Consider the following 15998-nt stretch of genomic DNA (forward strand, 5'->3'; position numbering starts at 1 on the left):
ATCAACACGATTTAACATATAGTTTCTTGTTTTTATATTGCTTGCACTGAAAAAACATTCAAAATGCAAAATTGGCTGTTCCCTGACCACAAAGAGATTCCTTCACTTCTGAGTTTGTCCATGTGAAAGTGCGACAGGTGTCACTAGTCCATGCAAGGCTGTAAAAGACAAATACAGAATAGACATGAGTCTGTCAAATTCATTTGTGTATGCACTTTCACACTTCGCACTCCCTAAGGCTATGTATGTATATATATATATATATATATATATATATATATATATATATATATATATATATATATAAATTTATATAGTTGATGTGTAGATACACTTTATGCAGAAAATAAAGGGACAATGTAGAGGTAGACGAGAAGAGCATATGTTTGTCCTACTCTCACCGTGCAAATGGGAAGACTTGAAACTTGTGCTGTTGAGGACTGCAGCTTCAGAACTGGAGCAAAAGCACTTTTTTGCTTCACTATGGAACCACATGAAAAAGAAAGAAGACAAGTAAGGATTAAATAATCATGTGAAACCACCAAAATATATATTTGTCTTCAGGCATGTAAAAAATTGCATATTATCATTACATATGCAATTTGACCAGGATTCAGTTTAATAATGCCATGAATTATAATCATTTTCGAAAATAAACTGTAGACAGAAATGTGTCCATAGAAGAATATGTATTTTTACAACTGAAAATCGTATATATATATCGTAAAAATTATATTTTGTATAACTATAATTCAGAGGAGGCAAGAGAGGCCTCCTCAAAAAAAAAGGAGAAAATAATCCATATTTAAAAAAATTAAACAATGCAAATTACAAAAAGTGACATTAAAAAGTTGATAAATCACTCGTTTTTGTAAAGTAACGACACAGCAGGTAAAGTTACAGCGGGAGTCCACATGTCTCATGTCTCCTCTGAGCCCAGTGAATTTTAAAAGACCCCCTAAAGCATGTGGTGGGTTTATTGGGGGGTAATTGAGAATGAATGGGGGTAAGTCACTTGAGAGAAGGCAATGCCTCCATCGCGCTATGATTGGATGTAATCGGTTATGATTGGTTCATGCGATAAATCCCACCTTTTGTTTTGTGTGTTCCACATTCGTGAATCACTCTGAATGAACAAAATGATGGCGTTAATGGGAAGACTAATTAAAAAGTACATAAAAACAGCTCAGCCACTTAGATATCACTGCTTTATGTCACATCAAAATTAAACTTGAAATGGCCTAAAAACATGACGACTTTGGGGTTTTTGTTTTAGTGAGAAATCTGTTTGGTGAAATAAAAGATACATCTTTGTGTCTGTGACAGACAGTGTTTACTGAGACTGATGATCCGAAAATAAGTTTACTATTAAAAAGAACAGCTGAACATCAGTTCACAAATAAAACCTATTGTTTAAATTGTTACTGCCTTTAGTTATTATTTTGGAATAAATGTAAAAATGCTTAAAAACTAACTATACTTGGTTTTATTAAATAGAACATTAATTACATTGTTAATGTAAAAATACAAAATAGGATTGTATTTGGTTTCTGTTTGTCTTTTCCTTTTATTGATGTAATGTAAAGCAATGTTTATTTAACTAGGAAAATGTGACAACATTTAGTGTAACTGTGACATGAATTTATATTTGATTTATTAAAAAACATAAAAAAGTACTGAGGACTTTGCCTCCTCACTTTAGAACACACTGCACACCACTGTTCTGGCAGTTGTGGCCTAATGGATAATCATTAGACATGTAACCTGAAGGTCGGGGGTTCGAGTCTCAGCATCGGCAGCAAGTGTAGGTGGGGGGAGTGAATGAGCAGCGTTGTCTTCCACTCTCATTACCCGCAAGTGAGGTGCCCTTGAGCAAAGCACCTAACCCCCAATCGCTCCTCAGGCGCCACAGCAAAAACGGCTGCCCACTGCTCCGGGTGTATGTTCACGGTGTCTGTGTGTTCACAACTGTGTGTGTGCACGTGGATGGGTGAAATGCAGAGCACAAATTCCGAGTATGAGACACCACACTTGACCACACGTCACGTCACCTTCACTGGTAAAAGTGTAGTAATTATAATTAAATTTTGGATTATGCACCATTCAGAATTTGAATGCAAGGCAGAAGAGTTAAAATGAATTGAAATTTAAATAAATTCGTAATTCCACTGTAATTTTTAAGTAGGAAAGCAAAGTTTGTCAAGATAAACTTAAATGCTGGTTTTTGGGGGGAAAAAAGGCTAAAAAGTCTTGAAGTTTCACAGTGTCTAGAAGAGAAAGATGTGTTCTTACCGATGTAGTGTTGTGTGTCCTCTGTGGGACTGTCTAAGAATGCTTGTGTGGCAGCCATGGAGAAATTTGGCACAGAGGGGCGTCCGTGTGTTTGTGTTTGCCCGGCCATAGACGGGTGTGTGTTTGAGTGTGTGTGCCTTGGCATGTTGGAGTGTGGGTGCAAATGTGCGTGTCCGTTCACGCATGTGTTGATATTGAAATCAGACTGTTGGGATGTGCAGCCTGAAAACGAAGCCAGTGTTTGAACTCCGACTGAATCCCACTGAAAGAGACATTCATTTATTAAAACACTGTTGTGAAACATATGTACCGTATGCATACATACTGCATACCTCGTTCTACATCCTGTGAGACCTCTGTGTTTGCAGTTAACTGTCCATCAAAGGAGTTTACACCGATAATCCCATGTGAATTTGTGTGGGATGGGTTTCGTGGGCTCCCATGGAGTGCCTCTGCTATGTCCGATGCATGCTTCAGAATCACCTCCTATTGTGAGGCGCAGAGAAATTATATCACTTCCCACTCTGGATTTCAGCAGCAATCGATATTCTTTACAATTTTAAGTGGATCCTTCCTAATGTCAGAGAAAGTGCACATCCAGGCACTCACATAGATTTTAGTATTTAAAAAGCCTTTATTTGCAGGGCTACAAATTAAAAATTTGTTTTTTAAATTTGATTTACCCATAGTATTTTTTGAGTACCAGACGCATTCTTGGACAATATTTTTCTTATTACTAATCGATATTGTTTACTTGGGTAGCAAACCAGAGTACAAAAAAATCTAAATGTTATGTTCACCTGGTTGTTGTGAGGCATTCCATAAAACGTCTCTATGAGATCAGCTGCTCTCTTCAGTAAGACCTCCTGTCAATCAAAAATGAAATTAAATAAAATATATAATAAAATAAATACAGCTATTTGTATATTTCCAAGTGTCAAATAAAACGATGAGCACAGAATCAATTCCCTGTTTGGAGAGTTCAGTTGGTGATTAGACATGCATTTTTATGAATTTGGGAAGAAATAAAATGTAAATTGAGAAAGTGTGAAGTCCACTTAGTGTTTCTGGCTCACTTTTGGAAGTCTTTCCACATCACCAGGATGATGAGGAATGACCTTCTGCAGCCGCTGGAACCCATAGTCAATGGTTGGTTCATTTAAAGCTTAAACAGAGAAACAAAATTCTTATTTAAACTCTAATGCATCCGCCAGCAAAAAAAAACAAAAACAAATGAGAAAGTCTGAGCATCCAAAAAGGAATTATGTAACTGAGAAACAAAATCCAATAAATTCTTTAAAAAATGGAAAATATTCCATAACTGTGGTAAATTGCAAAGTTTTTTGAATTTCCGCAAACTCAATAATTCTCACCAGTGTAAATAAAACGTCCTGGAGGTCCCCTGCAGAACTGTTTGGATTTGTAGGACAGAGTTACTTCCACAACACCAGGAATGTGACGAGGTGGAGTCTGCACACGAATCGCATGTGGTGTGATCAACTATAACAAAACAGAAGAAGTCATCACCCTCATGGGAATTAGAAATTCTGATCTTCGCCAAATTCATTAAGGACAAATGTATTTCACACCTTGCAAAATTTGCAATTAGCGTTTTGAGTAAAAATGAACAAATGGAATGAGGAAAACTGAAGAGGCTGAGGCTAAAACTGAAACAAAAAAAGTATTTATATTAATTATTTGATTGGCAACAGAGCTTGAGTCTGTTACACACCTCACTCCAGACCAGCATTGTTCCGAAAACCACCTGTAGACCATCAAAGAACTGATCTCCAATAATAATCACTGAGGCTCCACCTGATGTCCAACCTTCACTCGGACTGATGGCCTTAATGCAGGGGATCTCAGCTACATTCACACACAAATATTAGCTCAAAACACTGAATAATAGCATTGCACTTTAACGATACAGAGTGTAAATAACTGCAATAAATACATTTTTTTTAATGTAAAGGTGTATAAAAACATTCTTTTTTTTTGTCACTCTTTCTCTCTGTCAATGATCCAGCACCAACACTGTTATTTATTAAGTTTTTTTTTTTTTTTGTGTGTAATTTAGCTAAAGTATACAAACTCCTAAAAAGCTGCAAATATGTTTGTGATTACTGTACCTTCAATTAACTCAAATCGTCTTGCTCTTCTGCCATGCTTAGAATTGTTATGGACAAATATGTTATCAGAAATGGCTAGAACATGGCCCTTAACGGAGGCTGTGGTAGAGACCAGCACCTGCAATGCACAGAAAATTTTACTAGTGTAGTGCAGGAAATTTAGCACACAAAAGGTTATTTTTTCAGATGAGTAAAAACATTTCATACATTTTTTTTAATTAATTCAATTAATGTAAAGTAATAGTGTTAGCTGCATTTATCATTTTACCATTGCGATTTTAATCTAAAATGTGATCCAGGTTGATTAAATAAGGTTTACAATAAGGTTTCATTTGTTACCATTAGTTAATGTGAATTTACAATGAACAATACTTTCCTTAGTTAATGTTAATCTCAACATTTACTAATACATTTTTTTATGATAATAAATATGTTAACATCAGTTAATGCACTGAACTAACATGAACATTTTATTGGTAACAAGATTAATAAATGCTGAAAAATATATTGCTCATTGTTAGTTCATGTTAGCTAACGCATTAACAAATGAGACCTTATTGTAAAGTGTTACCAATTATCAGACACACAATGGACATCAGTGACATGACTATTAAACTTTTGTACCTGGAAACGACGTGTGTCTCGTGGGTTCCCAGCGTTCTTCAGGCAATTTTGATTACATTTGAGGAAAAATTTTAGGAAGAACCTAATTATGCAATAAAAAGAAAGGAGCATAATTTAGAGGGCAAGACTAGTACCATTCCTCTGCAAACATGTGAAGGTATGTGTGGATCAGGGAATGTAGAAAAAGAGTTAATGAGAGAATGATTTAAGAAAATGAAATTTTAGAAACAGAGAATTGGAGAGATGAAACAATACAAACTGTCTGCCTGCTTTTATCCTCAAGGCTGATGAATCCAAATTTCTGGAATGAATTGTTCATTAAACAATAAACTTCTTCTCTCCCTCATTTGTACTTACACATTACAGTACATGAAGTTCATTACTCAATTCAAATTTTATAGAATGTAACTGATTGTTCTACCTGTCAATAATGACGGGGTCTGATGGTGTTTCGTTCCTGTTTCCACAACTTTTCTTACCACAACATCGGCTGTAAAATTCACACATAAAGTTATTCAAATCTTTCCATAAGGATTAATCACTGCATCAACTGTAAAAAATGTAACCTGCATACTGAAATTAAAGCAAATAAACACACATTAGAATATGTGTATGTGTGTTTTTTGCATGCATGGGATTTTGTCTATTAATGTGTTATAGTGCATTTTGACAAAAGTTACCTGCACATTGTCTCATGAGTGAGAAGAACACGACACATTTCAGGGTTTTTATCTTGACCTTCAAACACAATTGCCTGAGAGAGTAGAAGTAATGTAGGCAAATGGCAGGTTAATGTTATGCAGAAGAAAATATATAAACATATCATGTCAATATTAACGTGTATTTCAGTGTATCATAGAGATCTGTGGACAACGCATCCTAAATATAATATAGCTAATCACTTCAGAATGTCTTCAAGTTATAAAAACAATCTGTGGGGAAAAAGTTTTTTAAACATTTAGTCTTGACTGAAGCAAACTTTCAATGCTAAGACATACAATATTCATACAAATAAAGTGCAGAAATTGTTTACCTGTTTGGTCACAGAGTCTATCAAACGGATGTACAGATCTTGCTCTGTTCTGAAACCTAAATGACATGAAAATTAATAACACAGCATCAGTACTAAACATCAAACAAATTACAGTTCAAAGTAAGTGTATTTCTTAAAGAAGATTATAGTTCTAATACAGGCATTGCTCACCATTGTTGTACAGTAAGTGGAGTTTGTAATGGATTCCATTGTTTGTTTTTTCACTTACTGGCTCCTAAATCAAACCGGTAAAAAACAAATATATGCTTTTTCTTACATAGCATCATAACTTCAAACTAATCAAAATCCAGTGTTTAATTTATTCCACATTTCTCCTCACCTTCTCTTTTTCAACAAAGTCTACAAATGCAGTGTGCTCAGTCTCCACAGACTGACCTTGACTGTCATATAAAGCCAACACAAAGTGAAAGAAGTTTGACTTGCGCAGATTGGCGGGCGGCTGTTTCTCAAAGTGCGCTCGGGCAAGACCAACACCTCTGCCAGAATTAAACAGAGCAACTAGTTTAAAAAAATAAAGAACTTTACACAAAGCTTGAGTGTAGCTGCCATTAAAGCAAATTCTATATAGCACATTATGTCACTTTATATTAGGTGTCTTTAAATACTGTACCTACATAAAAAATTGTTAGGTACATTGTGCTTATTGTGCTGCTATTGAGGTGGGATACGGGTAAGGTTAGGGACAGGTTTAGTGGTATAGGTAGGTTTAAGGGTGGGTTAAGGGGTAAGGGAATGTGAACAGTGTAATTATAGATGTCATTACAGAAATTCTTTACAGCTGTAAATGACTTGCAGATATTTTTAAATATAAAAACATGCACACAATAAGTGCATTGTATCAAATGATTAATTTAACTGTTAGTACATAGTAGTTAAAAACACTTAATATAAGGTGGGACCGCATATTGAATTTTATATAATAAGTAATATAGTAATATATAAAAATTGTAATATATAATTTTAGTAATATTTAAAAAAAATAAAATACATAAGGTTTATATATAATATTTAGACCCATTTTATATAGACATATTTTAGATAATTTTATAAGTGTATTTAATGTACTAAAAAATGTATATTAATCATTTGATACAAGTAACTTGTTATATTTTTAAAAAATAGCATCTCAATAGCAGCAACATGAACACAATAAGTACATTATACCTAACAATTTTGCTTTAGTTAAGTACATAGCAGTTAAAGACACCTAAATATAAAGGGTAATTTTTATAGAATGAATTAAATAAGTAACTTATTCAGATCTTTCCAATAAGGATGCGTACATAAAACAAATTATGTATACTTGCTTTATCCATCTTACACATAAAAACACATAAAAGTTGACTGGAATAAGAAATGGACAGATCATATTCTGGATGCACCTGCTTACCTCTGAGCAGAAAGGTTATCCTCTGCCCGTCCAGCCAACTGCAGCCCGAGGCGAGCTGAGCCCTGAGCAGACCTGACCTCCTGCTTCATTGACCGCGCGCTGCCTCTCAGTCCACAGGGATGCAAGAGAGCAGCTGACAGCAAAGTTCCTTCTCCCGCAGGACTGCAGTTTGTAGACAAACCGCATGAGAATATGGGTTGGTTAGGTGTAATAATGTGTTGTATGGGCGTGGCTGTGACGCACAGGGACTTAAACCGTCTCGCTGCGAAGAACTTTGAAAGTTGGAAACCGCGCGCTGCATCTGTGGAGTTCTTTCATTCTTCACCTGCTGCTGATGACCTGCTTGCCATTTAAAAAGTTTATTTTTTTTTTTAATAAAATGTCTTACTAAACATTTTAAACATGTCTGAGATCAAATTCTTTCATTCTTTACTCTACTAATGACCACGGATCATTTCTTGTTTTGGCCTAATAAAATGTCTTAACTCTTTGACAAAATGTTTCGACGGTTTATTAATCGCTTTACATTATAATTATAACCATTAAAGTTATTTATCACATTTAAAATCGTTCATTTTACAGTTTCATTTTCTGTGGTGTCTATATAGGCCTATAGCCTATAATGTATGACTTGTGACTTTTTGTTTGTATTAAATAGGCTACTAAATATGTAATGAAATAATCCATAACTCACATAGCCTATTCTCAAAATGTAATGCTGAAGTCGTCATTTTGTATGTGCGAAATAAATGCATAAAGGCACGTTTCTTGGAAAACATTTGAAAGGCAAGTCCTCAATTTTATTATTACTCTTTTTTTCTCCCTCCAAAACTAATTCACTAATGAGATCATGTGTGCACAAGGTAATCTTTGGTTAAATAAAATAAAATAGGACTATGTGAAAAGGAAAGCATAAAAAGAGAAAAGCAAGACTTGAGTGGAAATAGAAATAGGTTCAACATAATATTCCAAAATATTTAATATAAAAACAATTTAATCAAGGGTTAAATTTCCACACATCAATGGAAAGTTTATTTATTCAGCTTTCAGATGATGTATAACTCTCAATGTTAAGAAAATGACTCTAATTACTAGTTTTGTGGTCCAGGGTCAAATATGTCATTTGACAATTAGTTGTGTTCGTTTATCATTAAGCAGAATTTCTTCTTTAGTCACGTTTAATTCTATGTTTGAGATTGCACTGTTATACTGAATATGTACAGTTATTTGGAGTAGCCTAGGCTACTTCAGTTCTTTCTGAAGGAACAAAACACAGTTAACCTATAATGAAACAGATTGTTGCAACTTGACAATAATTATACAATTGTCACTGACTTATTGATTGTTTGAATTAATTATGTTAGTTTGGTACATTTTATAGAAAGTTGGTTCTTTCTTTCAAAGAATAAACGGTCAACTCCAACCTAGAATTAAGAAAACTGGAAGTCTAAGGAAAACTACCGCCACCTGCTGTCCCAGAAACGCCAGTACAAATACGAGATGATTCTGGAGGAGAATTGGCAGCAAGTGAAACTTTTTTTTTGTAAAAAGTATGTATTTTTCTTGCTGTACCTGAAAATGTTTGCTTATTCCACCAATTAGTAAAACATAAAAGCTCACTGAATACTGAGAAGTAATAAATGAAGTATTGTATTTGGATTGGTGCAAAATATATGAAAGTATTTTTTTAAATGAATTTGAAGATTATTATAATTGGCAGGACAGTTTATGAATTTTCAATAGCATGTCACATGAGAATATATGTCAGAATATGCATTTATATGGCTCTGAATTTTCTCTCAAACACAGATTTGCCTTTTTAAGAATAATGATTTGAAATGCTATAAAAAAAAGCAGATCAGCTGAAAGACAACAATGTGACCTGGTCAGTAAAACAATATTCATGCTGCTGCATTTATGGTAACAATCATTTTTAATTCGAAGCAAAAGCTGAAATCTATAAAGCATATTTCCTGGTTAATCTAACTTGATATCCATACACAAATGGATTCATCTTTATCAATTCTGTGCCAAACTCCCCAAAGGAGAACCAAAGAAAAAAATAATGCTGAGAGTTTCTATCTCTCATCATATTTTCACAGTGTCCTCTTACATAGTCCTGCATTTCTGACGGATGAAAACAAAAGTGTTCCAGCAAAAGACTGCCGGATTCTTTCTAGAGACTATCCCAGAGTGACACTGACACAACATACACAAGCATTCATCTGCTATGACTCAGATAACAGAGCACTGAGTGGAGAGGCGCCGTCCAATACAGATCCTGCAGAGAGAGATTAAAAATAGTCAAACAGTAAACTGAAGAGTGGCAAGCAAAATGTCAGACTTTATAAAATGCATAAGTGTCTTACCCCAACCCAAGCATGAGGATGTGTGTCAAAACTAGGGAGGGTAGCAATAACTTCAGCAAGTTTGTGTTCATTTCCTTGTCATTTTTGTCTGAGTTTCTGCTGCACAATCTGTTCCGCTTTGGCCGTTTAAAAATCAGTGCTGCTGGTGGTACATTCTCTGGCCGGCTGGACCAGTCACAGATCCTTGCGATAGTCTCAGCTTCCTGTTTGCTCTCTGGTACAACTTCCTCCTGGAAGTGAAAGAGCAAAGCATCACAACAAATTTTGATCTTTGGCGATTTCACTGTAATCAAGTCATGTAAGCAAGTCTGCAATGCAGTCAAAACATAGTATGTTTATAGTGGTACTCCAAGCATCAGCATACATATGTCAGCTAAATTAGATCTCCATATGCTTATATTGCAGTGTGGTCTGGTTGTGAGACCTCAAAAAAACCTGCATGTAGCAATCATATTTGGAATTGTACTGAAAAATAGAGGTTGCTCCAAGAACAAACTCGTCATTAGTAATTAGTGCAATATTTGTACCACTTAAACCACTGTTCCTGACTATAAGATTTTGTGAAAAGGTTTTTATATCTTAATAAATGCAAACTTATGCAATTAGGTCTTTTTTTTCTTCTTTTTTTTTTACCTGTGCAATGGTGTGTGTGTTGAAGGAGGCTGCACTGATGAGTGGAGGTGTTTGGACATGTCGAGGACTAGGAGGAAATAAATAACAGCCACTGTGATTAGAATGATCATACAATTCTTGCCTGTATACACAGATCTCTTGAAGAGGTTTGTACACACCTGCTGCAGTGAGAGCTTGTCCGTGAACTACTGCTGGATTCCCGCTGTGCTTCCAGAAGCATTTTCTCCAGGTCTGTGATATCAGACAGGGCTGGTGTGTCCTCACTATGTTCGCTACATGAATCGTAGTGGAGCTCCACCCATGACTCTGGTGGAGAAAAGTACATCATAGTATTTAGAAATGATTACTGAAGCAGTTTCTACTTTTTAGAATGGATGAATGTTTGTTTTGGTCTTTCAGATACATTACAACAATCACACATGCTTTACTACACTTTATCTAACAGAAACTGAACCAAAAAGAGTCCAAACTCCAAATAGGTAACTAATGTACATATTTGGATGTTAGTCAATAAATCCCAACATAATCAGTTCAAAATGGAGTCACTGTAAATGCCTCGTGTCCGTAATCAAATATTTGTACTAACAAAAAAAGAACAAATGTTTGTTTTAGCAAACAAGTAGTTGCTGACTTGGCAGTATGACCGGATTGGAACACAAAGTTCTGCATTGTACAGATTTTTAAAGGAAAAACACGATATACTTTGGTATACAATCTAGGAATGTTAATAAATAATTTACTGTTAACGTACTATTAATACTTATTGTTTTCATTAGCTGTCGACGTAGAAGATACGCTATGTAATCGAGTGAGCCAAATTGTACAACTTACCTTGCAGACTTTCTTCCTGAGTTATAAGTTTTTGAGTTGACATTGCTATTCTTTGTAATTTTGTTCACGCTATAAATGTAATGTGTCCTGAATTTGTTTGTTTGTGGACCAAAATATAAAGCTTACTCGCCCTGAGAAACATACGGGACAATACAGCGCTCTTATAAAACAATGACGAAACCTTTTGTTTACAGACAGACACCGCGCTCTTATTGGTCAGACTTTAGACCAATCATCTCAACCTACGTAGGTCGATCGATAGAGCTCTGGCACGAACATGTTACACTCTTCAGAATGTGTTGACTTGAGTGTTATTAAATACATTCATTTAAAATACAAGAAAATATACTTATTTTAATAAAGTTTTAATAAAGTTGTTTGATGCACAACAAGACAAATAAAATTCACAGTAAAATAATGAAAAGCTGTAAACAGTGAAAATATATAATGTAACTTATTACATATTGGTGAGTAAATTCAGTTTTTAGTCTGTTGTAACATGCAAGTTAAGTTGGTATGGAGTGTGGGCACCCACCGGCAGAAACATAAATCGGTGCCATATGTTTTGCCCCTACAATGAAAACTACAGAGCTTTCATAAAACTAAGGCATTTAAATGTAAGAAATATTATTAGGAGATATAGAGTGACAGCTGATATTACGTGCATTTTATGTAAGTAGTCTGCTTGCTGTTTTAAAGATCTCATTGATTTACGTTTCAAACTCAGAATTTTCATTATCATTAGAATTTTATTATAAGTTTTAAAAACACATTTTTTAAGCAGTTTTAAATTTTATTTTATTTTATTTTATTTTATTTTATTTTATTTTATTTTATTTTATTTTATTTTACCTTTCCGACAACATCGCGACAACACTTTAATCACGCGAGACTGACGTCATATCCGGGAAAAGGTCGAAAACGATAGCAAGAGATACAAACGTAGAAGGAACGGCCTCTTTTTTCTCGAAAATACAATCGTACATGGGACACTTCAACACCTTAATTCATCTGTTTTTCATATAATTATTATATTAGGAATATTTAAAGGTAAGACGCATGGTTAAGGATGATCCTATTATACTGTGTTTATAGTAAACATATCTTCTGCCGAGCGTGCGGCCTTGCGCTCTATTTATGATTCTCCACATCGCTTTTGTATGGTTTAACTGAATTGAAACAAGGCTTCGTGAGACAGTGAATGAACGCAAATGCTGTATTAAATAAAGTAAGCATTTATAATTAAATTATCAAATTAATAAATATAGTTGGTTCCTCAAATGGGATATGTAATTAGGAAAATGACTACAAATATTTCACTAATAAACATGCTAACATGTTGTAAAATTATTCTATTTGAAAAGTTAACATTGTTGTAAGTCTAAGAGAGTAACGCTAGTTCTAAAACGTAATTTAGGTCAGATTCAGAAAACAAATATATGAGAATCCTGTTCTAGAGAAACTAGATTGTTATGAATTTTGTGCTGGGCTTTTTATATATGAAAGGCAAGGTCTGTGTTTTGAGGTCTGTTATCACTCTTTACTTAAAAAAATGTTTAATTTTTTCAGATGTCTGAAGAGTTGGTAAAGCAGTTGAGCAATTATAAAGCTCAGCTGCAGCAGGTGGAAGCGGCACTCTCTACAGATCCAGATAATGAAGATCTGCTTAAACTGCAGAAGGATCTCCAGGTTTGAGGCACAATTATCCACTGCTTTTTGTTTTTTAGTCAGCGTGTTCATTGGTGAGACCAGAGTCTTTCAGTCAGCCATATTTTTCAGGGGTCCAGTGTTTCTCATTTAGGTTGATGCTTGATTATAGCCTCTGACAAGATGAAAAAAGTGCCTTTCTATGTAAGTATATTCATCAAATCATTGCTGTTATGTGTCACTATAGGAGGTGATTGAGTTGACAAAAGACCTGTTGACATCACAGCCTGTGGAGGGTGCAGCCAGCACCAAAAGCTCAGAGACAGTCGCTCCCACTCACAGCTGGAGGGTCGGAGACCATTGCATGGCCATCTGGAGCCAGGACGGACAGTGAGTATCACACCAACACACACAGTGCTGGGAGGTATATTGGGATTGTGGTCGGCTACATTTGGAAGAGGGATTCGTGTATATATCCGTACTCACCTGCTTACAGTGCTGTGTGATTGTCAGGTTGTACGAGGCGGAAATTGAAGAGATTGACAGTGAGAACGGCACGGCAGCCATCACCTTCGCTGGCTATGGCAACGCAGAGGTGTTGCCGCTTCATGTGCTCAAAGAAGTGGAGGAGGGCAGGAGCAGGGAAGAGAAGGATGGAAAGCCCAAATCCAAGTATGTAGGCATGAATTAAAATCTGTTTTAATATAGGGCCTGTTTACACCTGGTCACTTCATGTGTTTTTACTGATCCGATAGCTATCTGATTTGTTAAAAAGGTTCCATTTACACTTGACCTCATAAATGTGTCTCTGCAAAATGAATATAAATTCGATCTTCAATTCCCGCTCTATATGCAAATTTAACGAGTTCACGTCAACAAAAGCAACAGATATGAGCTGGGTTTTATTTATCATCAGCTATTTTTCAAGATCAAAGACCACAATAGGAGAGAGCGGCATCAGCACTGGTAAGATCATTTAGTCTCACTACTTTTAATGAAGGTGAGTGTGTGTCTGCAACTTACTTTCTGTTTCATTTGTGGCAGTTTGTGCATTGGCGATGCGTGTTGCAGCGGTCATTTCTGGCTATAACATTATTTATATATATATATATATATATATATATATATATATATATATATATATATATATATATATATATATATATAATATAGCCTATAACAAGCTTTCACACATTTTTTTTATATTTTGAGACAAGTAAAATTTACATACGTGGTTTCAACAATCAGTTGCATTTATTACACTTGTCCAGTTTCGTCTGGAAAGCATCTCAGCATCTGGTTTGAGTAAACAGATTTAAATCTCAAATGCGTTTTGAAGGGGATTTACACCTGGTCTGTTCACAATTGGATAGCTATCCGATCAGAGGAAACACATGAAGTGACCAGGTGTAAACAGGCCCTGTCTAAACAGAGCAACATATCTTTATATGGTATAATATGATTTAAAAGCTGTAAATGAACAGTTGCTACACTAAATCTCTGCTGAAAATGATCCCTAAAACTACATCTCTAATACTACCATTTTAAAATATGAATTTCAATTAAATTAATGGTATACATACTGTATGTATAATTTTACACACACATGGCACAGACATTATACACTTTTAAAAGATTGTATGTGCATATGTCTGAATAATTAAGATTTGTTAAGAAAAAATTTTCCTATTGTGTTTTCTCTTAGGAAAGAGCTGCTGGCAGAACAGAGGGAATATAAGAAGAAAAAGGCCCAAAAGAAGGTGCAGCGCATGAAGGAGCTGGAGCAAGAGAGAGAAGTTCAGAAATCCAAATGGCAGCAGTTTAACAACAAAGCCTATTCCAAAAATAAGAAAGGACAGGTGTGTATGAGAGAAGAAAGCCTGATTAATTTTGCAATGTTCTCTTAAACCCTGTTTTTTTTTTTTTTAACCCCATCATAATGTTCATTTTGTATGATCTTCCTCTACAGGTGAAGAGGAGTATATTTGCATCTCCAGAGAGTGTGAATGGAAAGGTTGGCGTCGGCACGTGTGGTATTGCAGATAAACCCATGACCCAGTACAATGACACTTCCAAGTATAATGTCAGGCACCTAATGCCCCAGTGATCTGCCTTGTGTTCTGTCTGTGTCCTTCATCACCCACCATAAATGAAACAAACTAAAACCCACTTAGAAATCATAAACAAATCTGATTGGACAAGAAATTAATACAGTAACACATTTCCCCCTTGTTTTATTTGGAGTAATAGTGGGTATTTAGTCTGTGGATGTTAGAGCTGTTCTGTACTGAACGAGACTCTGGATGTTCATCAGTCTTCAGTGATGACAGCTCCTGGTTAGTTTTACAGGTTCTCCTCATGCTCTCAGGACGAGTCTCTGTACGAGCTGCTGAGGATGGAGACTGTGCTCTATAGTTTTTAGATTGTGTTTGAACAAATGTATATGGAAAGCACTGGCCACCCTCATACACAGTTGACTGGTGTTGAACAGATTAAGCAGTTGTTTTGTTTTGCTGTCTTCACCTTTTGTGTCTAATAAGCATTTTGCTGCAGTCCATTTGTTGTTACATTTGCTTTTCAGTTTTGTATATTTACATATTTGAGAGGAATAAACATTGATTTCTTGACATTTCTATAAGAATTTGTGATTTATTTTAATTTGACTTAATTCAAGTTGTTTTCCAACTGACAGTTTAGATATATTATAAGATTAATTTTTTTTTTCCTTCATAGTAAATTGTAGCACACTTTAATTTCACAGCGGTTACATTACATTTACACACGTGACCATGAGACACTGCAAATTACAAAAGCAGTATTTGACCGTGGAAAAAAATACCTTGGTGAGCACAAGAATGCATCATTATTAACATAATTACAGCATAAGATTTTGATTAAAAAGTAGTATAATGATTATAGCTTAATGTCAACATATAGGGATTACAGTATAATTAGTAAATCAGTCAATAAAACTAGAAGTAAAACAATCTGTTGTCAACCACATCTCCATTTATAAACCGAGCAAATCA

At 35.0% G+C, this 15998-nt stretch overlaps 3 protein-coding genes across 5 annotated transcripts; 1 reads left to right on the forward strand and 2 right to left on the reverse strand.

Moving 5' to 3' along the window:
* Nucleotides 1–17: 17 nt before the first annotated feature.
* ebf3b (EBF transcription factor 3b) lies at nucleotides 18–9192 on the reverse strand. Its single transcript, XM_048190830.1, is given in 17 exon segments — nucleotides 18–158; nucleotides 402–481; nucleotides 2293–2518; nucleotides 2520–2554; nucleotides 2625–2778; nucleotides 3093–3158; nucleotides 3369–3457; nucleotides 3666–3792; nucleotides 4025–4158; nucleotides 4422–4539; nucleotides 5046–5127; nucleotides 5467–5535; nucleotides 5726–5799; nucleotides 6079–6134; nucleotides 6250–6313; nucleotides 6419–6575; nucleotides 7490–9192. Coding segments are annotated over 17 exon segments (1635 nt in total). The 5' UTR covers nucleotides 7579–9192; the 3' UTR covers nucleotides 18–143.
* A 211-nt stretch (nucleotides 9193–9403) lies between these two features.
* Nucleotides 9404–11531, reverse strand: bnip4 (BCL2 interacting protein 4). The gene is made up of 5 exons (XM_048190843.1): nucleotides 11323–11531; nucleotides 10650–10797; nucleotides 10492–10558; nucleotides 9859–10088; nucleotides 9404–9770 (listed from the first exon to the last, which is right to left on the reverse strand). The coding sequence occupies exons 1-5, from the start codon at nucleotides 11363–11365 to the stop codon at nucleotides 9725–9727; spliced, it is 534 nt and encodes a 177-aa protein (XP_048046800.1). The 5' UTR covers nucleotides 11366–11531; the 3' UTR covers nucleotides 9404–9724.
* Nucleotides 11532–12186: 655 nt separating this feature from the next.
* On the forward strand, nucleotides 12187–15596 carry smndc1 (survival motor neuron domain containing 1). Of its 3 annotated transcripts, none has more exons than XM_048190836.1 (6): nucleotides 12187–12271; nucleotides 12892–13011; nucleotides 13217–13359; nucleotides 13483–13641; nucleotides 14675–14828; nucleotides 14939–15596. In XM_048190836.1, exons 2-6 carry the CDS (start codon nucleotides 12892–12894, stop codon nucleotides 15074–15076), a joined length of 714 nt encoding a protein of 237 aa, XP_048046793.1. In that variant the 5' UTR covers nucleotides 12187–12271; the 3' UTR covers nucleotides 15077–15596. The 3 variants fall into 3 exon arrangements, with proteins under 3 accessions (XP_048046793.1, XP_048046794.1, XP_048046792.1); XM_048190837.1 differs by having other exon boundaries at nucleotides 12216–12372; XM_048190835.1 differs by lacking the exon at nucleotides 12187–12271 and adding an exon at nucleotides 12409–12550.
* Nucleotides 15597–15998: the final 402 nt, after the last annotated feature.

The sequence above is a fragment of the Megalobrama amblycephala genome, linkage group LG5 (genome assembly GCF_018812025.1).
Source record: "Megalobrama amblycephala isolate DHTTF-2021 linkage group LG5, ASM1881202v1, whole genome shotgun sequence".
Lineage (NCBI taxonomy): Eukaryota > Metazoa > Chordata > Actinopteri > Cypriniformes > Xenocyprididae > Megalobrama > Megalobrama amblycephala.

Bases quoted from the DNA above. Each gene is read 5' to 3' on its own strand.
- bnip4 (XM_048190843.1), bottom strand. From the start codon at position 11,365: ATGTCAACTCAAAAACTTATAACTCAGGAAGAAAGTCTGCAAG. The intron at 10,089-10,491 runs GTAAAAAAAAAA...TTTCACTTCCAG, and splicing joins ACACACACACCATTGCACAG to GAGGAAGTTGTACCAGAGAG. The intron at 9,771-9,858 runs GTAAGACACTTA...CTCTCTCTGCAG, and splicing joins ATCCTCATGCTTGGGTTGGG to GATCTGTATTGGACGGCGCC.
- smndc1 (XM_048190835.1), top strand. From the start codon at position 12,524: ATGAACGCAAATGCTGTATTAAATAAA. The intron at 13,012-13,216 runs GTTTGAGGCACA...GTGTCACTATAG, and splicing joins AACTGCAGAAGGATCTCCAG to GAGGTGATTGAGTTGACAAA. The intron at 13,360-13,482 runs GTGAGTATCACA...TGTGATTGTCAG, and splicing joins ATCTGGAGCCAGGACGGACA to GTTGTACGAGGCGGAAATTG.